This window comes from Balaenoptera acutorostrata, chromosome 5 (genome assembly GCF_949987535.1).
Source record: "Balaenoptera acutorostrata chromosome 5, mBalAcu1.1, whole genome shotgun sequence".
Classification (NCBI taxonomy): Eukaryota; Metazoa; Chordata; class Mammalia; order Artiodactyla; family Balaenopteridae; genus Balaenoptera; species Balaenoptera acutorostrata.
Window position 1 is genome coordinate 28,642,617 of NC_080068.1, and position 23,907 is coordinate 28,666,523.

General features: G+C 40.9%; 1 protein-coding gene across 3 annotated transcripts in view; it reads right to left on the bottom strand.

The window, feature by feature from the left end:
- Positions 1 to 23,907, bottom strand: part of SLC10A7 (solute carrier family 10 member 7) — a 264,253-nt gene that overhangs the window by 65,735 nt on the left and 174,611 nt on the right. For all 3 annotated transcript variants that reach the window (XR_009008398.1, XM_007189382.2, XM_007189381.2), the window contains 2 exons: positions 20,520 to 20,555; positions 2,236 to 2,319 (listed from right to left, as the gene is read on the bottom strand). Coding sequence is in view for 2 of the 3 variants with exons in the window: in XM_007189382.2 (XP_007189444.2) it covers positions 2,236 to 2,319; positions 20,520 to 20,555 (120 nt within the window). In the remaining variant the exon portion in view is untranslated. The remainder of the gene's footprint in view (positions 1 to 2,235; positions 2,320 to 20,519; positions 20,556 to 23,907) is intronic.

Genomic DNA, 23,907 nt, shown 5'->3' on the forward strand with positions numbered 1-23,907 from the left:
ATAGTGTAGACAAAGTTTGTTTTGTCCATATAATTGAAGACAAACATTTATTATTAAGAGAGATTGTTTCTGAGATCCACTTAGAGAAGAATGTGTGAGCCCCGAGTTATTATATGGAATTAATTTCAGAACCAAGAGAATAAATATGGGTTTAAACTAATACTGTCCAGAGCTGAGCAGGGCAGGTAGGTTCCTCTATAAGACACAGCATTTCCCTAAGTGATCGTAGACCTCTCATGCACTCACTCCCTCCCTCCCTCATCCAACACGTATTTATTGGGTGCCTACGGTCTGGGTATGTAATGGCAAACAAAGCAAATGTGGTTCCTGTACTCATAAAGCTTACCGTCTAATGAGGGAGACCAACCGTTAACAAGCAAAAAAAAGATAAGTATATATTGTGACAAAGGCCAAGAAAGGACTCAAACAAGGTGTCACAATAAAGAGTAAAAGGGAAACGTACTTCAGGTAGGTGGTCCCAAGAAGGTATGAATTAAAGAGCCCAATGAGCAATGGGTTGCAGTGGGAGGGTGGGTAGAAAGACATTCTAAACAGAAAAATTAAGCAGCAATTGAGAAAAAGCCAAGGCTAGAGTTTAGGAAATGGGCAAAGAGTTAGAGAGGTAGACGCCATAAGATTTATTCAGAATACCTGTTATGCGAGCAGCACTGTGGGAATATTTTTTCAAGGATTATCGTATATTTAATTAAGTGGTATTCTCTGAATGCTTTTAAACCCTCCCCCTTTCCTGTAAGTTTAGTCCCTTTCCTAAAACTAAAATTAAAATTAAAAAAAAAAAAAAGCGCATGTGTAGTGGATGCTGTGTTGTGCCCCCCAGACCCATCTCTTCAGGAACGAGATGCTTATTCCCATATCTGCAGGGCATGTTGATTGACTGAAAGATCTCAGTTGACTTCCTCTTTGGGAACTGCTGCTAAGAGGGCAGACTCACCCAAGGGCATACCGCGGAGGGGCAAGGAAGCCAGCATCTGATGACGGCTCAGCGCAAGAGGAGAGAAACCAGGCACGCGTGTCTTAGGCAGGACAACTCTGAGGGGGCGGTCCAGCCTGAGGCTGTGGCACCTTCCTCTCCGTCCTACTTGTCCCACTCTCCCAGGTGTTGATCCCAAGGGTTCTCCCCCATTCAGCTTCCTGCATGGAAACCTCTGTCTCAGAGTTGATTTCCCAGAAAACCTAAGACAGCATGTAAATATTACATGTCTATACACGCACCATTTTTTATTGTTAGTGCCTCAAAGAGTTGCTTCCTGTTTCGTTTCTACAGGGAATTTGAAAACGATGATGAAACTATAGAGCACTTACCTGTATCAGGTTCTATGAGGACAGAAACTTTACATGTGTCATATTTCATTTGACCCTCACAACAACCCTTCAAGATAGGTCCCATTATTACACAGTTTGATAAATTAGGAACCTGGAGCTAAGGAGATTAAACGACTTGCCCAAGGTCACACAGCAAGTAAAAGGCAGAACTAAGAGCTAGGGTCTAGTTGCTCTTAACCCAACATCTGTACTCTCTGCCATCCTAATGTACTCTTTTTCTAAGACTCACTCACTTTAGCAGTACATTAAATTCTGTACGCTGTTACTGTGGCCACCTATGATGAAAAGAACAATGACAACCTTGCTTTTGAATCTGTATGCTCGTAATTGAATTATATGCTTATCATCAGCCTGTTATAAGAAGTTAGGAATTTCTTCTACGAGTCTAATTCAGTAAGAATGATAAGGGAAACTAAACTTTCTAAGGTCTAATTTTAAGAGCTAATAGAATTAAATGTTTATTTCATCAACTACAGGGTCACAAGTATGATCACTGCTATCGGAGGAGCCTGAGAATAAGAAGAAGCCAGTCAAATGCAGATGGTTGTCCCCCAAATGGTCATAATTGCTGAGACCTTATCAGAAATCAAGGTAATGATCTGCTAGATGTTTCCAAGCTAGCTACATAGCTACAAAGAAGGGAAGATAAATTTAAAAAATCAAGATTGTGTGCTGGTGTCCCTATATAGAGCTATCTGTAAAGCAGATTGATGTTAATTAAAAAAATAAAAAGATGAGACCTTTGTGGCTGAGGAAACCTTGTGTTTGACAGTCTTAGATTTTCATTTAACCATCTCTTCCTCTATCTTTTCTCTCGATTGTCCTGACATTACATAAGAATTCACAGTTTGATCTAATAAAGAAAAGAGCAGAGAGAATTGGAGACCTTACCTGTCCAATAATGAGGGGAACCACAACGGTCATAAAAAGCTGAGAAAAAATAGATGTAAAAGGCACAGAAGAGGAGGAGCCAAGCTGTAAAACAAGAATATGAGGAGTTAGAATTACTTTAAATCAGTTCTCAATACTGCTGTTAATTAGTTTCATAAATGAATTCTTTCACATGCACAAAAACTTGGTAGCTATATACAAAGAGCAAGTGAAGTTACTTTTATTTTTGAAATTCAGCACAAAATAGACTGAGTAGTTTAATATATAATTTTTATTGGGAGACTAAGATTGAAGAAAAATAACCATTGTTTTGCAATTAACTTAAATTTCTTATTATTAAATACATTTCTGAACTGTAAAGTCATTCTGTGTTCATACTGTCTGTACTCATATGGCATATTTCACCTGTAATCATAGTTTATGTGATTTCTATTTCACCCGTCTGCAGATACCTAAAACAAACAAGTGTGTCTCATTATTTTATCATCGAGATAATATTTTAATTTATGTAAATGAAATAGTTTCTAACTTTCCTACTCCTCCAAAACAAAGGCAGTGATTCTCATATCCTTTAAAATTCATTCTTAAACAAAATCTTGGAAATGGGAAATCCTGAAACAGAACTTATTTTTCAACTTAAAATTTCAATATACTGCTCCTAAATCTGTACGTTCTTAATGTTGTTCAGAACTCCTGTTTTGACTCTGTCCTCACTTTTTGATGCTTTCTTTGCTAATGATTGCAGTCTCAGCTTCATAAAAATGCTACTGCCAGCAGCACAAGGCAGTGTTTCTCTGTGAACACAGTCACACACTCACATTAATCTCAACTGCCAAGGCCTGCTGTCTTCCTATTAACCTTCTAATGTTTTTTCAAAATCTCCTTTCTGGACAGATAGTAGCCTGTTCCATAGTTGTTTATCCCTTTCATGAGTCCCTTCTGCAAACAGGTTTTCCCAAGCCATCAGTGACGATCCCCTGGCCCTTGGAAGTTACTTTCACCTTCCCCTGCAGACCACACCTCAATTTTCATATTTACCTAAGTTTAGTTAAACTTGGAAATATCTTTCGGAACGTAATTTTTGTGAAAGATGTGGAGGCAGTAATGATGGAGGGCAGAGAATATTAAATAAAACATATCAAATATTTAGATAAGTGAAGTCAATAGCTCAGAATGAAGTGATGTGGGACCAGTGTTTTCACTGATTTCTGATTTCTGTGTGAACTGGCTTACTGAAATCTTTTCTATGCCCTGGTCTATTTTATAAAACTCTGTCCCCCATCCTCGGCCCCAATCTATACGCACTCAGAAGGTCAAGAATGTATGCCCTGTCCATCAGTGGCCTGCATCCACTTAATACTGCCTTCAACAGTGACCACTGGCTGTCAGTTTCACCCACAAAAAGTGTAGCCTCTAGCCTTTTCCTCCAGAACAAATATAAACTAAAGAAATACAAGCAGAAAAAATGAAACTGGTGAAGAACACATAGGATTTGTGGTGTGTTAAATGTTACATGGCTGTTAGATATTTCTTTTTAGGCAAAACCAAAGTATTAAAAGCTAATGATTACACCCTATTTTAGAGCAACGATGTCTTTGAAGTGCAAGATATTTAACAAATCTATTCTCTCCACAAATATTAACCCTAAGGATGCTCCTGGGGCAAGGACTGAAATAAGGAAAAATATATTTTACAAAGAAACTGAGGCACTGGAAAATTAGAAAAATAAACTTTAAAGAACGAAGTTTTCAAGTTCAGAAACGTTCAGCTCAATGCTCTATCCATAGGGTTCACAATGTTTGAAGATAGGCAGTAGGGTTCAAGGTGATAACCCTCAAGTAAAAAGTCTCAATTCTTGCCTGAAATCTCATGGATGATCTCACATATCTCTGTTCCTCTTTTTATTGCAACTTTATTAAGTTATTTAATGTATTTTTTAAATGTTTTCATGAATAATCATATGAAGCTATATTCCCTCTGTCAGCCGAGTGCTTATTCCAGGAACTGGCACAGAGAATATGTTTGCAGAAAGCATAAACCTGTGCAGAATGAACAGATGAACTAATTTGTAAACATGGGGTGCTAAAAAGAGAAACACTCTTATCCAAAATCATATCCCTGTTTTTTTCTAAAAAAACCACACAAAACTTAAGTATATCTAAAAATCTCTTATTATCACGTAGCATTACAAAATCAGTTGGTATTATTCTTTTCACTGCTTGTTTATCACTAGTAACAAAACGAATTCGAACGTGCACCTGGAAACTAAGGGCATCTATTCGTGATAAAAACCAAGTGAAGAAAGGACCAGCTCACACGCACGTGTGCCCGTGTAAAACAACAGAGCGAGCCTGGTGGTGCATGTTCCTTCCCTCAGTTCTCCTCCAATCCCTCCTTAGCTCCTTAATGCTGCTCTGGAAGGGAAGACCTAAAACTGACAGAATCCTAACCTGCAAGAGACTTGTAGTCCCATTAGCTCTTTTTAAAGATTGAAAACTGAGGTCCAGAGAGAAGCAGCTTGTAATGAACACTTCTAATACCTGTGTTATGATGTGAAATTGGCAGTGCTTCTCAAACACATGCAAGCAACTCTTCAGCCAGATCTACTCTGTGATAGAAGCCAGATCCACACTGGGAAGGCTGGTTGGTTTAACCATAAAGTATTACTGCAGAGCAGCAAACTCAGATCAAACGGAGAGAAAAGTTAAAATGTGATTTCACGTATTGGGTCCATTTTGGGGGTTCTTTTTCATCCTAATTCAATCTAAAAGGGAAGTAGAGGAAAACCCATTTCAACTTTGGTGTTGAAGAATAGTCTGTGTTTCACTTTCTAGATCCATCACGTAATAGACCACCTGCACGTTCAGTGTTTGGGAGCCTCTTGTTCCTAGAAGACAGTGGAAAAGGCTATGGGGTGAGGGGGAGGGTGGGAGGTTGTCCATGATCCCCAAGGTCCCTTTGTCCTCGAAAACACCCATGATCTCTGATCCACTTGATTAGGAGCACAGGTTAGAGCAGCCCTCCTCTGAGGCTTTGTCAGATCAGAGGCCAGAGCAAGCTAGCCAGGGATGTAAGTAGCTGGGTACACGAAACCAGACTAAGTACGGTGGAGACGTTAGGGAGGAAGTCCTGCAGGGTGGCTTCCTTAGAAGTGGCTCTGAAAGGAAGGAAATCTCAGTCCTGGGGTCTAACTTGGCATAAGTCCTTTCTTTTGAATCGGCCACCAGACCTGTCGCTGTGGTCAGTTTGAAGATGCAGAGGTCCCCTTGGGGAGGTTCCTGACGCTATGAAGTATGCCCTGGCATCCAGAAGAAAGAAGAGTGAGCATCTGCATTTGAGAGCATGACCAGAAAATTACAAGACCCAGTCCTTTTGCACGCAGAGTTGATTTTAACTAAAGCAGAAGGAAATACGCTGCCTGGGCTATTTGGTTCTTCACATTTTAATGAGGAACCTCATGTGGTTTCTATTTCAGAGACCAATGTGTTTGGTCTCTGAAGCATCAATTATTGAAGCATCAATAATTTGCACGTTTGGATAAAGTTGCGGGTTCAGCATAAGCTTGTGTCTAGCCAGTGCTCTGGGCTTCGCTGAGCCACCTGGCAGGTTTAAAGGTCCTACGTCTCCCATTGCCAACCCGTGCTTTAAGATATCGCATGTGAAATAAACAATCCAGGCATTGGCTAATCTCTTTCAGGAATATAGTGCTTTAAAGCAGAGAACTCACAATTAGGTTTATTTGTTTTAATCTCATGCTGCGAAGAAACGTTTCAGTGAAAATTAAATATGTGGGAATTTAAGACCTTTGTGTTCAATCATTCAAATGGTAACCGGTGCCTCCTGTGGGCCAGAGGCATGTTCTCAGCCCCAGGGATCCAACAGTGAACAAAAAACCCAAACCCCCCTCTCCAGGAGCTGCTTTTTCAAAGTTGAGGTCTGTATGTGGGTCCACCCATCACCAAGTGCACACTCCTTTCTTTCCCCTGCTTATAACTGGAAAAGTTCTAGTCTTTTCCTAAGAATTATTTCAAGCATCACTTCTTTGGGGATTATTTCCAAACCCTCCTCCCCAAATGCAGACTTGGCCACCCCTTCTTTTGTGGTTCTGTGTTGCCACTGTACCGCTCAGAATCCTTGGTGGTTCTTGTTTACACATCTGCCTCTCCCAGTAGACTGTGTGTTCCTGAAGGTCAGAGAGACGGTCCTTTTCATGTTTATGTTCCGGGTGCCCAGCAGAGTGACTACGTTCTACATCTAGGGTGGTGGTTCTCAAACGTTAACATACCAGACACACCTGGAGGGCTTGTGGAAACACCTGTTCCTTGGTCCCACCTTCAGAGTTTCTGATTCGTAACACCTAGCAGGAAGGACGAGGGGAGGACGGGGAGAATTTGCACTTCTAACCAGGCCCCAGGTGATGCCGTTGCTACTGCTGGGCTGGGGTTTACCTTTGAGAACCACGGAGTTAGTACACAGTATGTGCTCCAGAACGTGTGTTCACCTAATGAATGGCCACAACACACAGGTAGAAAGAGAGGCTTGACAATGTTTTTTCTTCTTTCCATCCTTCCAGCTTTCGGTAAGTTACAGAGCCCTGCGGAATTCACAGCCCCAAGAAAGGACCAGAAGCCTCCCACCCAATCGTCTCCTATAATTACAGATATGGTAACATTTATCGTGCGCTGCTCTGAATGCTTAATGCGTTGAACGATTTAATACAGCGACCCCTTGAGGCGGGTCTCATTAGTACCCCATTTTCATATGAGGAGACTGTGGCACAGAACACTTGAACAGCTTGGACGTGGTCACCGTACCTAGAAAGTGACGGAGCCGGGATCTCAACCCAGAAGGCTGGCTCCACAGCCCTCACACGTAATCCTTGCATTCCACCGCACATTAACGACAGAAGGGACAGAGCAGTGAGCTGGGGAAGGGGGCAGGAGTGGAGGCCAAAGCTGGCCTCCCCTTATCTTGTCCATGTGAGAGAAAGAGAAGAGCGTCTGAGTGTCTGTATGTGTGTTTTGTGAGGGCTGCAAGGAGATGGGGAGCTGGAGGGCAGAAGCAAAAAGACAGAGGGGAAAAAAAGAAAAAAAGGAGATGGGAGGAAACTAGATAAGCAGTGGACGACGGTGCAGCCTTTCTCACCTGGGTTTCTGGATTTGAACCACAGGACACTGAAAATTATTTGAGTAACTCTTTTCTTAACTCCCTCAAGGATGGCATATCAGTAGTACCAGGGTAGATGTATCAGAAGGAAGTTAATCCAGTGCATACAAGGCCTGCTTTAGGGCATTAGGATTTAATTTTCTAACCTGGCAGAGAAAGGCTGAGTCAAACGAAGCAAGATTGGCTACTATCGATCCATTCAACTTAGAAATTATTTGATTTGGAAAGAATCTGGGGGGGGGGGGGTCCAGTCAGTGAAATGTTACAGGGCCAGACTAAGCAGACTCAGAAAGACAAATAAGTAAATTCTTGATGAAGAGACATTGACCGTCTGTAAAATCATAGTTATCAGCCTACATTTAGAAAACAGATGGTGCGTTTTAAATCACTCCTGTAAGTGAGCTGACCTGTAAATCGTCATTAACACACCAGGTCCTCACTTGCTCTCTGTGTAATCAGCCTTTTATCTCCTACCAGGGAAATCCATTAGCCACAGGCGTTGCAACTATTTGTGTCCCTTCTCAGCTATTAAAACATTATTGTATTGTATAATTCACCCTTGATGATTGGTCTTTGCTTTCATGAGTACCACATTCAGAGAAAAATAAGAATAGATATTTATAGTTTATACTGTAGAGTTAAGGATGTTAAATCTCCTTTGCAAGGGAATCAGGAAGAAGCCACTTCAGACCTATATAGAGAGCAGGATGAGTTCCCTTCCGGCCCAGTTCTGGCCCCTCACCTACATTATCCAGAGCCCAGCCCCAGGCGAGGGAAAGAAGGAGAGGACTTGCTTACTATTGGATCTAACTTTCTTGTACCCACACACAGACATTATGGATGTTCATAAATACTATCCCCTTCCTGTCACAAAGACAAGGCATTCAGACAGAAGAAGGGAGAGTGTCCCTAGGCCTTGACCCCCTGAGCCCTTCTACAGTCCCGTCTTTCCCCAGAATCTACAGTCCATTCTGTCTTTCATTCCATGCGAACTGAACTGATTACTTACACAAAATCAATGACTTAAAGGTATACCAGCTGACGGGCTCAGTGGAAAAGTGACTGTCATTTTTATGAAAATTAAGAATATGGTTGTTAAAAAGCCATATTGATTTGGCTGCATGTATCAAACTAAAGATGGGTTACGGCATGGAATGTGTATATGTAGTTGAGGAAATGATCCCTTTTATTTATTATTTATATATCTAGATGCATGGTAGTTTTCCTTCTCTGAGCAACAAAGAACAAAATAGGTTTTAAATGATTTTTTTAAAGATTAAAAAATATGTAAAACATTTCTTTTTGTTATCTGCTAATTTAAAACTTAAGATGAAAAGATTACCTTCCAATAAGTGACGGAAACTACGTACAATTGTAAGTTCTGTTTTTTCAAACAACACAAAAATTGTAGTGAAATGTGCCCAAATGAACTGTAGATCAGCTTATCGCCCACAGAGGAAAGCTGTGCAGAGATGGGCTTCCAGGACATGGCGGGCTAGAGGCAGAGATATGCAGAGGCATCTAGAAACAAGCCTTGTCCCTTATTCCCTGACCACAGGATTCGGTCTTGTCAATCCTGAGTTTGGTTCAGGAACCACAGAACCTGCTGTTACTAATAGTCCCTTAAGCAGACAAAGTTTTAAGTTCCTCCAGAAGAGGGACCAACAGGCAAAGGTGGTGTAAGGAAGCAGTGTCCTTCTCACTTCAGCCAGATCGTAACTGCTTGGGGAGCAGCCGCTGGTGTTGCAGGGGGGACGAAGGTACAGGGAGAAGCCTGGCTAGGACGGCGCTGCATCTGAACTCATCCCTTCAGATAAGTCGGCCAAGTCCCACAGCAGCGGTGGACTTGGCCTCTGGGTCGATGGTCCTTGAAGGGGGGTGGGGGTGGGGGGAGTTTATCAATGTTGCTTCTAGAGCATTTGAAAGTGGCTTACCAGGTGCTCCCCTGCTTCCCCATGATTTCAACAAGGTCTGGGGGAGCCCCGGGAAGAGCATTTACAAAGGACGCCACAGATTATTCTGCGTTACAAAATTCTCCCTGCGTGAGAAGCATCCCTGCGTGATTTATACACGCAGTCAGAGGATAAGCTGCTCTCAGGCTCGAGGAGATGAGATCCGGTCTTACTTGCTTTAGGAACAAACGCTCCTGGGCACATGGTGGAGAGCCCGGCTCCGTGTGGAACAACTGAGGCAATCAATGGGATCGTTTCTCTTCAAGTGCTTTATGTTTTATCATCACTTTATACGTCGCACATGTATGTGACCATCAGTTATGCAACCATCATTGGGAACATACTACAAAAAATAATCAGAGTACTGTACATGACACTAATGTCTGTATTTGTTGTTTTTGTTTTTAGTGATGGGATCAAAAGTTGAAGGACTTTCTATCACAGGTAGCAAGTACTAGAGAAACTAATGATGACCGTAGCCTTGAAAGCTGCCACTGACGTCTCTCCTCGACCTTGACCTTGCTCTTCTGTGAACTCCTATGAAATTCAGTCTGAATCACAGTTTAGTAGTTAATTTTTCCTCTATATTTCTTCCATAGTCTTTATTCTTCTTTACCTACATAAGGTTTAAGTTTCTTCAAGGCAATAATTATGCCTTATTCTGTTTATCTTTCCTATGTTACCCAAAATACATATGTCCAGGAAATAGTACCTGAGTGCTGATAAAATGTCTTAAAATCACCTGTCTCCTAGGAGGCATGCTTTGTAAGCAAAACCTGGAAGGAACGCTGCCTGAAAGCGCCCCGTGTTCTTGACTAGTCTTTGAACCTAAGTTTTCTCATATAGGTGAGGATACTACCTACCTCTAAAGGTACTCATGCTATTCACATGGGAATATGCATAGAGTACCCATTATACCTACTCAATAAAAATTATTCTCACCCTCTCCCCACTGTCCCCCTCCCCTTTTGTAAAAACAAAGTTTCTTTTAAAGTGTCCTGAGAATTCAAGCTGATTGGATTTAAGAACTGCTAAAATGGAAAGTAACAGAAGAGACAGTCAGACGAATGGAGCATACAGTTAGCCTAGAAACAGGGCCTGGTGTGCATGCATGGAGGTGCACGTACATGTTTGCATGTTGTGCACATGTGTGTATATATGTCCAAGTATCACAATGCCTTCTAAATATCTACTTGATGAGGGGCCAGATTTCTAAGAAATCAAGTCATATAAAATCAATTGATATAACAGCAGAGCTGGTGGTGCTCCCACTTACTTAAGGGGCGCTTACATTACTATTGAATGGGTAAGCATGAGGGTGAATATTTATTAAATATCCTAAGCGATTGATGTGACCATCCCCACATATGAAGATGGGCTGATCTGTAACTCTGAGAACATGACTTTCAGCAGTGGTCCAAGTTTCCGCCCTATGTGTTTCCAGGGGTCTTGATGTTGAGCTGAACTTTGTGGCTGGGGTGGAAGTGAGGCCTTGATTTGTCGTTCCAATGGCACAAGCTCAAAGCGCTACTGACTCTCCCCTGCCAGGCAGGAACTTATTTAAATAAAAGTGGTGGTCTACAGAATTATGGGGCTTGAGGCCATGACAATACGAGCTAATATCTGGTTTCCTTAGATCATAATTGCATAGAATTAGACTGACGTGTTCTATGGTGTGAACATAGTTATCTCTGACCTTCTTTGTCTTAACTTTAGAGGGAGTAAGAGAGAAGTTTAGACGTTGCTTCCTTTCATTCCTCACAGTCGCCAAGATGTAGTTGGGAAGAAGGTGTGAGGGAGCTGCTAAGGAGACTTGGGGGGACAGGGGTCTACAAAGGCAGGAGCTTCACGCTGCCCAATGGACTGTCCCTGACCTCACAGCCTAAGTGCTTGACTCGGCACCAGGGCCTCTACATCTTCACTACCCACAACACTCCATTTCAAGTTTTCAAATCTCTCTCTTTCAGTCTTCTCTATTATTTGCTGCTGAATAAAAACTGTAATAATGGTTGGTAAACAGAGTGTTAGTGAGAAATCACATCAAAGGACAGGAAAGATCTGCAAGTTTTAAGTGATGTTAGATATGACCGAGAATCAGAACCACGCACATGAAATAAACTTGAAGTAAGTAGGAGATCCCTGGATAAATATTAGAAGTTTCCATCTACCTCTCAAATTCAAAGTTTTCTTTCAAAAGGGAGCTCTACTACACTATTGGTGGGAATGTAAATTGGTGCAGCCACTGTGGAGAACAGGATGGAGGTTCCTTAAAAAACTAAAAATAGAGTTGCCATATGATCCAGCAATCCCACTCCTGGGCATATATCCAGAAAAGACAAAAACTCTCATTGGAAAAGATACATGCACCCCAGTGTTCATTGCAGCACTATTTATAATAGCCAAGATATGGAAGCAACCTAAATGGCCATCAACAGATGAATGGATAGAGAAGATGTGGTACATATATACCAAGGAATATTACTCAGCCATAAAAATGAAATAATGCCATTTGCAGCAACATGGCTGGACCTAGAGATTATTATACTAAGTGAAGTAAGTCAGACAGAGAAAGACAAATACCGTAAGATAACACTTATATGTGGCATCTAAAATATGACACAAAGGAATTTATCTACGAAACAGAAACAGACTCACAGACAATAGAGAAGAGACTTGTGATTGCCAAGAGGGAGGAGGAGGAGGGGGAGGGACGGATTGGGAGTTTGGGGTTAGCAGAGGCAAACTATTACATATAGGATGGATAAACAACAAGGTCCTACTGTACAGCACAGGGAACTACATTCAATATCCTGTGATAAGCCATCATGGAAAAGAATATGAAAAAGAATGTGTGTGTGTGTGTGTATATATAACTGAATCACTTTGCTGTACAGCAGAAATTAACATTATAAATCAACTATACTTGAATATATTTTTTTAAAAAGCTTTCTTTCAGTAAAAAATTATTGTAAAAAAACCCACTTCTATTAAATAAAATGTTTTCTTTTTTAGTAACCTCCTTTGAAATATTATGATACTTGTGATACAATTTCTACCTTGGATTTTAATTATCTGTGAATATATTCTATTTTCTCTGTTAAATCATAAATTCTTTGAGGGAAGCATCAATGTCAGACTGATTGTTGTAATATTCACAGTGCACAGTAGGCATTCAAACACTGAATAAAAGAATGAATGTTTTAATATTATTGAAAAAAGTTGTAAGTTATTTGTCATAGCAAATATAAAGTAAAATTTTATGGCTCAGGCTGGAATCCTAACCTTTGAACCACTTATTTATCATATGAATCATTCTAATCATTGTTCACCCATCTTTCTATTCCCCTCCTTCCAACATTTATTGAATACTTGGCACCAGAGATAAGTTAATGAATAAGATATTCACGGTTCCTGGCCCAGGCGGACAAAATCCAGGGGCTGCTTACCACTGGGAACATTGTTTCAGAAGGACAATTCACATGGAATTTCAAGTAATGAACTTATAAGTATAGTTTTTAGCTAGACAAGGCCTTTATTTACCCTTACAGATTGGAACTTCGTGGTCTGATACACATCCACTAACAAAATAAAGACAATCATTTCTGCCCCCGCCCAATAGCAAAGGTATGTTATCCAGAAAATTGAGGTGATATACGTAAAAAACACTTTGAGTCTTGGGAGTTAATGGTGCTATTTCAGGAAGTTTCACTGCACTCATTGCCAGCCATGGTAAACATTGGATTCATTTATACACAAGTTTATAAGATTATAGATGATTATAGAATCTTAAAGTTTTAAGACTCAGCCCATCATTAAGGTCTGGACTAGGGACCATCGCTGCATTTCATCAGATAAGTGCTTTCGCAAAACCTTGACATCCTTCCTGGCATTATTTTCTATTTTCCTTTATAAAGTGTCAAATCGAAATAACTAGCATTTGCTGGTTCCTTACAGTTTACAACAGGCTTTCCCATAAATGAACTCATTTCATCTTCTCATAATTCTCACTTTACAGAGGTAAAAACCGAGGCTAAGGAGGGTGAAAGAAAATCCACTGTTCACAACAAATACTGGCTGCAGACTGAACCAAAACGGGATGCTTTCTCCCCATACCATGCCACCCCTGCACAACAGACTGTGAGGGAAGTGAAGTCGGTCCCTTCAAAATGGCTTTACAATAAGGAATGTGGCCCTGAAGGTAGAGCATGTGATGAGGACGTACGAGTCTTAAAAGTGGTCCTAGCCCGACTCTTTGAACAGAGGCACCTGTCCACCTGTCCAACTGTGATGTAGTGATATAGTAAGAAATATATATTTGGTCTTTGTCCCCAATTCCTAGCACAGAGCTTCTAAAACCCTCAGAACTTCCTGAGGGATGGGATGATAAGAATGTCTTTTGTTACATTATTTGGGTTTTGTCCCCACTACCTGGCACAGAAGGGTTCAGAGAGCTTCTGGGTTGGTGAATGCACCCATATGCAGGGTGCGTGGTGCACCCCAAACTCCATGGGACAGAAACTCCTGCACTTGGGACCGTTCTGGACCTTGCTCTATGTACCTCTTCATCTGGCTGTTTATTTGTTTCTTTTATAATTAACCGGTAATAATAAATAAAGTGTTTTACCGGGTTCTGTGAACAGTGGTATCAAATTATTGGACCTGAGGAGGGGGTTGTGGGAGCCCCCTGATTTGTAGCCAAGTCGGACAGAAGCGTGGGTAACCTGGAAACCACTACTTCTGATTGGCACCTGAAGTGAGAGGCAATCTTGGGAGACTGAGCCCTCCACCTGTGGGGTCTGCATTAACTCTGGGAAGTTAGTGTCAGAATGAATTAAATTGTAGAATACCCGGTTGGTATTTGCAGAGAATTGGAGGATCGCTTGGCATGGAAAACCCACACCTTTGGTGTTAGAAGTACTGTGAGAACAGAAACAGTTTCTCTTTACCAAGCATCCATTCAAAAATGCTTTCAAGTGGCTTCCATAGCCAGGCATTATTTTGAGCAGTGGGGTTTTAGCAGTGACCAAAACATAAAGTTTCTGCTATCTTGTGATGCTTTGCTCTAGTTAGGGAAGATGGATAATAAACAAATTAACCAGTGATTAAGATGTCACGTGAGAAGTGCTAAAGAGGAACAATTAAGAATGGTAGGTGGGGAGAGAGTGATGGAATATATTATTCCTAAATAATAGGAATTATTGTTCTTCTCCTCTAAAATGACATCTGACCAGAAACCTGATGAAAGTGAAGGAGGGAGCCGTGTGGATATCCAGGGCAGGGAGAATCCAGGCTGAGCCAAGGCCAAGTGTAAAGACTCTGAGGATGGTCCTCGGTGCTGCTGGACCATAGCACTGCATTTGCCCATTCCATTCACTCTGCCGCATGACTGTCTCATGTCTTTGCCTTTCTCATCAAATCTCCAACACCTCCTTGCCTTTTCTCGTCCCCTACCCCTAACCTTGCTTGCCACTTCACTGAGAAAACAGAACCAGAGGAGAACTTAACAAGCTCCTATAATTACATCATCCAATTTACTTGCATCCCTGCCTATATCCCATGGCTTCCCTTCCATGACTCTGGATGAACTATCTGTGCTTAGGAGGCCATACTCCCTTTACACACTAGAACTCATCCCTTTCTCCTACTCAAGGACACGGGTCCACGAATTCTCCCCTCTTTTTTCTGTATCAAATTTTCCTTCTCTAACTGGATTAATCTATCGATACAAATATGCTAATAATTTTCCCAACTTAAAAAAGAATCCTCTCTCGGTCCTTCATTAACTTTGTTGCTCTCCCATTTTCTGCACACTTTACAGCAAAATGAATTCTGTCTTTAACTCTTCTTTCTTCATTTATTCTTGAACCAACTTCAATAAGGCTTTCACCTCCAAAACTCTGCTGAAATAGCTCTTGTTAAGGTCTCCAGTGGCCTCCATCTTGTTACAATCAATGGCCAATTGTTGGACTTCATTTTATCCGAATTATTACCAGCATTTGAAGTAGTTGACCATGCTCCCCTTTTTGAAACACATTCTCTGCTAGGCTTCTAGGACATTACAATCTCTTGGTGTTCTTCCTAAGCAAACTGGATATCCTTGGTCTTCTTTGCTGACCTCTTAATATTAGAATACCCCAAATTCAGTCCACTGATACCTCTCCTTCTCTATTCTCTTTTGGTCATCTCATCCAGTCTTACTCAAAATCCATCTCTATGCTGAACTCTCCCAAATGTGTATCTCCAGAGATACATACACACAGAAAGTCCAGGCCCTTTCTCCTGAATTCCAGATATATAGTCAACTGCTTACTTGACTTCTCTACTTAGATGTCTGAAATGCATCTTAATCCAGACATGTCCAAGACTGAATTCGTTGTGAGTTCCATCAACTTGTTCGACCCTACAGACTTCCCTATCTTAGTAAATGGCAATTCCATACTTCAAGTTGCAGAGGCGTGGAGTCATCCTTTTGATTCTTATCTTTCCCTCATAATTTTCATTCAATCTCTCAGTTCTTTCAAGAAAATAAAGAACTACTTCCCACCAGATTTATTCAATGACGCTGGCCCAAGCTAATGGCATCTCTTGCACTAGCTTTCTAACTGGTCTTCCTGTCTCCACCATGATCCCCTTAAACAATCTACTCTCAACCCAGCACCCAGAGTCACCCTTTTAAGGGGAATGTCAGAACATGCCATTCCCTTGATCAAAACTCTTTCAATGGTTTCCTGTCTCCCTTGAATTACAATTCAAAATCCTTACAAAGGACTTTAAGGTCCTCTATCTTTTGGCCTCTGCTATGTCTCTGACCTCATCTCCATCTACTCTCCCCCTGCTCACTCCATTCCAGCCACACTGGCCTCCTTGCTGTTCCTTAGACACCAGGCACACTCTCAGGACCTTTGCACTTGTTGTTCCTTCCACCTGGAACATTCTACCACCAGAAAGCTCACTCTGTTATCTCCTCTAGGCCTTTGCTCAAATATTGTTTCTCAGTGAGTCCAACCTCCCAAGCCACTTCCCTTCCTTACTTTATTTTTTCTTTAGCACCCATCTTACACAATATATTTTTACTTATTTGTTGGTTGTGTCTTTCCACTAGTATATAACCTCTGTTAGAGCAAAGATGTATCTGTTTTGCTCACTGCTGTATCCTTGGCACCCAGGAAAGTGACTGGTATATTGGAAGAACTCAATACGTATTACTGAATGAATGATGAATAAGTTAAAATAACTTTTTGGAGGAATTGTGCCATAAAAGAGTGCACAGAAATGGAGTGCAGGTAGGATAAGGTGAAATTTAATTTTTAAGATGTGTAATATTACAGAATGCTTACATGCTGATAGAAATGATCCAGCAGAGATAGAAAATTTAATGACATAGGAGAAAGAGGGAAATTTGTGTGGCTCCTATTGTTAAGTAGGCAATAAGGGATGGCACAACTGGAGGGACTGGCCTTAGATGGGAGCAAAGATAGTTTATCTATGGAAGGAGGAGAGAGGTGAGAAATATAGATGCAAGTAGGTGGGATCTTGTAAATTTCTCTGATTGCTTCTGACTTCCTCATCAGCTGGTTTCCTTTCTGCATCAGTTGGGATGAAAAAAGAGAAGAGGCACTGGAAAATTGAGAAGCAAGGAGAAGGTGTGAAATGATTCTCTAGAGATTGGGGATGTGCGTCAGTTCGGGGAAGGGAGTAGGATTGCCAGGCTCATTTACAATTAGTGGTCATGAATTTCGAATGAGATCAGTCAGCATGAGAGTGGGTGCTCCCGCGTGTTCAGGTACAAATACAGAAAGGTATAGAGTTGGATTAAGCAGGCCTGGCACTTGCCAGACAAATAGGAAGCAGTAAGAGATGAGCAAGGTTGTTGACGGTGTATGTAATAAAGTAATTACAATGATGGACCATGAGATCTAGGCTAGGTCAGATGGAATCTGAGGGTAAGAGGGTGAGGGTAGGGTGGATTAGTTAGAAGCATTGAAGGTGATAAGGTAAATAAATAAGCCCTTCTGGCAAGTCTGAAGAATTCTTAATCTGGGGAGTAAGTCACAAAGATAGCAGCTGCTAGTAGGAGAAGACATTTGAAAATAGGACTATGGAAGGATGCTATTATTGGCAGTAATAAGTCAAAGGTCTGACTGCAGGGGTAACTGGCTGAGATGAGGGGGAAGGCAATCTCACTGGTGAAGGGGGTCAAGAATTTAGAGGCCAGGGTATTGGGAAGGTCAACTATGTGAATACTGAAAACACCAAGAATCAATCCAAGTGTATTGTTAAAAAGAAGACAATGGAAAGATGCTAACATTTTTCTGGACTCTTAGAGCGTGACCTGGCGTTCCACTGACAATTACAACGAAGAGCAGCAGCAGGTAATATAGGTGTCCTGGCATAACCTTTAAAGGTAACAGGGGATTTTATGGAGAAGGCATGGGAAGTGATCTGGGATTGGTAAAGAGGAACAAGAAAGACACCTTATCCCATTTCAAGGCTCAGTGATATGAAAGATGCCAGCAGCAAAAACATGAATAAGAAGACAGGTTTCAGCTGGAGCAAGATGGTAAAGGGAACATTCTGAGAAGATGTTAAGAATACAGGGAACTGAGACTCCATCAGCAAAAATGGCTTTTACTAGCTACTGTGCCTGACTATCCAGAAATTTACACTTTCAAGATATGATTTAAAAAAAAAAAGACAATTTTCAGGGGCTGTATTAGCCTTTTTGACTTCTGTAATGAAATATCATAAACTGGGTGGCTTAAAACCACAGAAACGTATTGTTTCACAGTTGTGGAAACTGTAAGTCTAAAATCAAGCAAGGTCATGCTCTCTCTGAAACTCTAGAGGAGAATCCTTCCTTGTCTCTTCTAGCTTCTGATGTTTGCCGGCAACCGCTGGTGTCCCTTGGCCTGTAGACCCGTCTCTCTAATCTCTTCCTCCATCGTGATGTGGCATTCTCCCTGTGGTTCTCTGACTCCTATTCTTTATGGATAGCAGTCATACTGGATTAAGGACCCACCCTGTACCACTATGACTTCATCTTAACTAATTACATCTGCAACACCCCTATTTTCAAATAAGGTCACATTCGGATGTACTAGGGATTAGAACTTCAACCTATCTTTTGGAGAATCACAATTTAAGCCACAACAGGGGTGTTGATGAAAAACACTACATCTTTAATGAAATGTGTTCATATTTTAAGTCTCTCAGGCTTTTCTCTCCTGCTAAGTGAAGCCTGGTCACCCAAGTGTTTAAGCAATTCCCATTGTTCGTAAAATGCACAGGCAAAAAGTATTACATACTGTGCATGTGATTTCAAGTCATGTAACACAGAAGTAGCTATTGATGTCGTGTGACGGTGCCATTGAACCTAGTGGGACAGCCCAGTTAGCTCAAAAGGGAGGCATTAAACTTTTAAGTTGAGGGTCTTGCGGTCTCTTTCACTATTCCTGTAGCTCGATGATTTAAAAAGGTTGAACCAACTAAAGCTCACAAGTCTAGGGTCTAAGAGTGGAGGCAAGCTTGCATGATGCCATTAATATTAACCAGCTGGGAATGTCTTGTTACGGCATGGAGATGGGAAGAGAGGGAGAAAAGTACGCATCTGGTTCTTTTAGTCACAGCTGAAACAGTGTCTCAGGGATTCCAGACTCTGAGATACTCAAAAGTGCTACCTAGGTCTTAGCCCCCTAGTTGTGGCTGTGACTTCTCTCGTGATCTTCTTCAAAGAGTCCCCTGAGTAGGAGATGCTACTCTTCTGCAATGGAGAAAACCTAGGCTACGTAGTCGTTTATTGGACACTTTCTATATGGCCAGCTCTATGTTACACCTCTGACTCACTGCCAGGGGGGACCCCAGACTGGCCTGCATCCTGTGCCCACTGAGTGCTGCCCCTGGGAAATTACGATCCCAAGGCTTGGAAAAAACACTGAGGGACGATCCCAGGTCCTCACATCTAGTGACCAGGTAGGTACATACCAACCAAGTCCTTTTTTCCCAAAGAGACATTCACTTCAGTTTCAATTTGACTCACTGCAAATTCTGAATTGCTGAGTCTAAATTAATGAGGTTTGTGATGCTGGGGGAAGTGATCTGATTATTTGACTCTCCTTACCTTGTCAGGATGGAGCTAGCATTTCAGAAGGGATGGTAAGGCTGAGGGTTATTACTGGAAGGTAATGTCTTTCATAAAAGATGCAAAATCCAACTGTTTAGTAGGGCATCTCTCCCTCTCCACTTCCTACACAGCTTGTAAGAAATGAAGTCCCACATTCTATTACTCTAATTGAATTTCAACTTGGGTAATTACCCTATAATTAAATAAATTTGCCCCATAGTTTTAATTCACTGACAAATAGTGCTAGTCAAACAGCTACATTTCACTCCCAGAAACGCATCCCTACTCTATTTCAGTGTTGAGTGGAGTGATTTATATTTGGGAGATGTGTGTATGAAAAATGCACAGTTCATAAAATATTTTAGGTATCATTCATGGTTACATATGCTTTTCTCAGCATGAGATAACATTAATTTCTATTATAATCTCTCATCTAATTTCTCATATGCTTAGTGCCAAAAGAAATAAGAAAGCTAATTAGCATTTCTTATTTTCAGAACAATTTTTGCTTGGTTTGCCAGTAGCTTGTATTTTTTCCTTCTAAAGCACATTTCATTATCCCTGGGAGACAGACTGGGGTAGGTGTTATTGTTTCCCATTTTACAGATGAAAACACCGAGGCAGTATTCCCCAAAGTGAGGAAGCCAGTTCCTATCAGTACCAGCACAGGAAACTAAGCTTTGTCTGGTCCCCTGGACCAAGGCTCTTTCAATCAAACCCTTGGTCACTAGCAATCACTTCAGTCTCACTAGTGAGAAAATAAAGCGCAGCACATTTTTGACCTACGTCACAGGTCATTCATTTGTAATAATTAATGATTTAGCCAGGAGTCAGAGGCCCAAGAACTGGGTCCTGTTGCTCTCCTTGGGCCAGGAGACTACAGAGATTCTTTGTGTCTCCATGTTATGACTTGGTACAGCTCAACTGGAAGAACAGTTCAAAATATGATGCAAGATTCAAATTTCAATTTATTTCTAAAGACCTTTCTTAAAGGGTTGTAGATGGCTTTTAATAAAGGATATTAAAAACAACATCAAAATACTCACAAAAAGCAGCAGTAGCAGGGGTGTTACAACGATGCCCTGAAAGAAATGAAAGAGATGATGATCATTTATCAGCCTGGAAAGTAGGACACTTTCCTTGCCATTTTAAACTCTGATGCATGGAAATGCTTATCCTTCTCATTTCTGTTTAATAAAATCTAGGAGATAAAGAAGAGGGAGCCCCACTCTTGGCTCTCCCGACCATAATGACTTAGCATCTCTAGTATAATTATTCATATCTGGCATCATTTAAAGTACAACCACCAATCTTCCTTAAACTCGTCTTGCCTTTTTTAAGCTTAAGTTCCCTTCCACGTTGCATATGCATCACTTGGGTGGAAGCTGGTAAGATTTCTCACTCCAAGGCTTTCAACTCTAACTTGGATAAAGTGCCCCTTTTCAAGAGAAGACAGGTGGTTTAGTCCCAGTTGGGGTCCTCTCCTGAGCAAAGACCACGTCAGTTGTGATGAATGGGATGTCATGATTTTGTAATGTGAACTGATCTCCCCTAGGAAATGAGCTGGGATCTCAAAACTCATTTCACTTGATTGGACTCTATGTCTCCATGGTGGAAGGCAAGTCTTTCATCTAATTCAGCCACCCAGGACCACCTCAGTCCCTCTGCCTCCAGAGGCAGGAAGGAGCAAAAGATTTGTTTTCTTCGATGACAGGGAACAGTTTGAGGCTGCTGTTGATGAGGCAGGATACAAGCTTTTAGGATTCTTGAAGGTAAATCTTTAAAACTAGGTGTTTGAGTTGGGAGTTAACATGACAGGTCTCGGTTTTACAGCAGCAGCTGATGATTTGCCCCCTTAGTTGTTCCTTTATCTCTCAACACTTTATTATGATTTATACAAGAAAAAGCAGTTCATATTTTTATTAATGAATTCTACTTGGAACTTTAAAATTCCAAAGAGTCTGTGTGTGTGTGTGTGTGTGTGTGTGAGAGAGAGAGAGAGAGAGAGAGAGACAGAGACAGAGACAGAGACAGAGATAGACAGACAGACAGACAGAGACTATACTGTGCCCAGGATCGAGGTCTGGGACCACTTCATTACTTTTGGGAAAAAGTCCTTTTGGTATTAATATATGGAAGCCCTTTTGTCATTACAGTAACTAAATTCTTTTGGATGTGGCCCAAAGGGAATGGCATACCATATATGAAAATTGCTACCATAACTTTCTTAGGCATATACACATGTGAATATCCACACACAGACTTGTTTTATTGCTAAATAATAGAATAAATGCTTCTTTATTGTGCAAACTTTCACAGCTAGCTGGCAATAAGGAATACCGCATTTTTATTCAAGTGTTATATTTTAAAATCTACTTATTAAAACATGTATTGTGGTTTATCAGCTCCACTGGTGCCTCTGAAGCAAGGTCTCATCAGCACCATTTAGAAGAGCTCAATGTGCAAAATGCCAAAATAATTTTTAAGAGTTACTGTCCTTCAGTAACATGGAATCTATTCAGACTCTAGGAGGAATTCCGAACTTTGTGAGGTCATGTCAAAGTGGAAATATCTGGCTGTTTCAGTCTAGGTGGGAGCCATCTGATTTCAAGTCAATTTGTTTAAATGTCTATTGAATACCCACTTACATGCCAGGCATGGTTCCAAATAATTAGAAGAATTAATGAAAACTGGTCTGGTAGAAAGGGTGTTAGGGTATTGCAGGAAGAAGGAAGGGCATTTGCAAAGCTATGAAGTTGAGCAGGGAGGGAAAAGAAGTATCAAGTGGAGGATTCAGATACCAGATCATCAAAGGTCTTGGAGGCCAGGAGAGACAGCTTGGAGCTGATCCTTCCAACAATGTCAAACTACTGGGTGGGCCAAAGGTTCGTTTGGTTTTTTTTGTAAGATGGCTCTAGTAGCACTTAGTTGTCTTTAACTTCATTTGAAACAATTTTGTTAGATTGTATTGTGACAGCTGTCATATCAGTGTGCGTTTTAAAAAAGACTTATCAAAATTGGTGAATTTTTGTATAGCCATTTTAATATTGAAATGGAAGAAAAAAAGCAACATTTTCTTCATATTATGCTTTATAATTTCAAGAAAGGTAAAAACACAACTGAAACACAAAGAAAGATTTGTGCAGTGTATGGAGAAAGTGCTGTGACTGATTGAACGTGTCAAAAGTGGTTTGTGAAGTTTCGTGCTGAAGATTTCTCGCTGGATGATGCTCCACAGTTGGGTAGACCAGTTGAAGTTGACAGCGATCAAATCAAAAAAATAGCTGAGAACAATCAATGTTATACCACGTGGGAGAGAGCCGACATACTCAAAATATCCAAATCAAACGCTGAAAATCATTTGTACCAGCTTGGTTATGTTCATTGCTTTGATGTCTGGGTTCCACATAAGTTAAGCAAAAAAAACCTTCTTGACCATATTTCCGCATGCAATTCTCCACTGAAACATAATGAAAACGTTTCGTTTTTAAAACAAATTGTGACAGGCGATGAAAAGTGGATACTGTACAATAATGTGGAATGGAAGAGATCATGGGGCAAGCGAAAGGAACCACCACCAACCACACCAAAGGCCGGTATTCATCCAGAGAAGTTGATTTGTGTATATGGTGGGACTGGAAGGTAGTCCTCTATTATGAACTCCTTCCAGAAAACCAAACAATGAATTCCACCAAGTACTGCTTCCAATTAGACCAACTCAAAGCAGCACTCCACGAAAGGCGTTCAGAATTAGTCAACAGAAAATGCATAATCCTCCAACAGGGTAATGCAAGACCACATGTTTCTTTGATGACCAGGCAAAAACTGTTACAGCTTGGCTGGGAAGTTCTGATTCAACTGTCGTATTCACCAGACATTGCATCTTCGGATTTCCATTGATTTTGGTCTTTACAAACTTCTCTTAATGGAAAAAATTTCAATTCCCTGGGAGATTGTAAAAGGCACCTGGAACAGTTCTTTGCTCAAAAAGATAAAAAGTTTTGGGAGGACGGAATTATGAAGTTGCCTGAAAAATGGCAGAAGGTAGTGGAACAAAAGGGTGAATATGTTGTTCAATAAAGTTCCTGGTGAAAATGAAAAACATGTCTTTTATTTTTACTTAAAAAACCGGAGGCACTTTTTGGCCAACCCAATATTAAAGGGGGGGTATAATGAGTTAGTAAAATAATTTAGTAAATGGAGAATGAAATTGACTTTGCTTCTAACCTAGCCACTTTTACCCTTGTTATCTATCAGTTCACCTAAATTCAGATAAAAGAAAATAGAAACATATATTAATGTTAATTATGGAATTTCAATAGCACTAATAACACTTCTGAGAAACAGTATGATATCTGTGATAGGATAAGAATTTTCCCCCAGGAAGAAGGTTGAGCATTGTCACCACTGTGGGAACATCTGTCTTGTATTAGA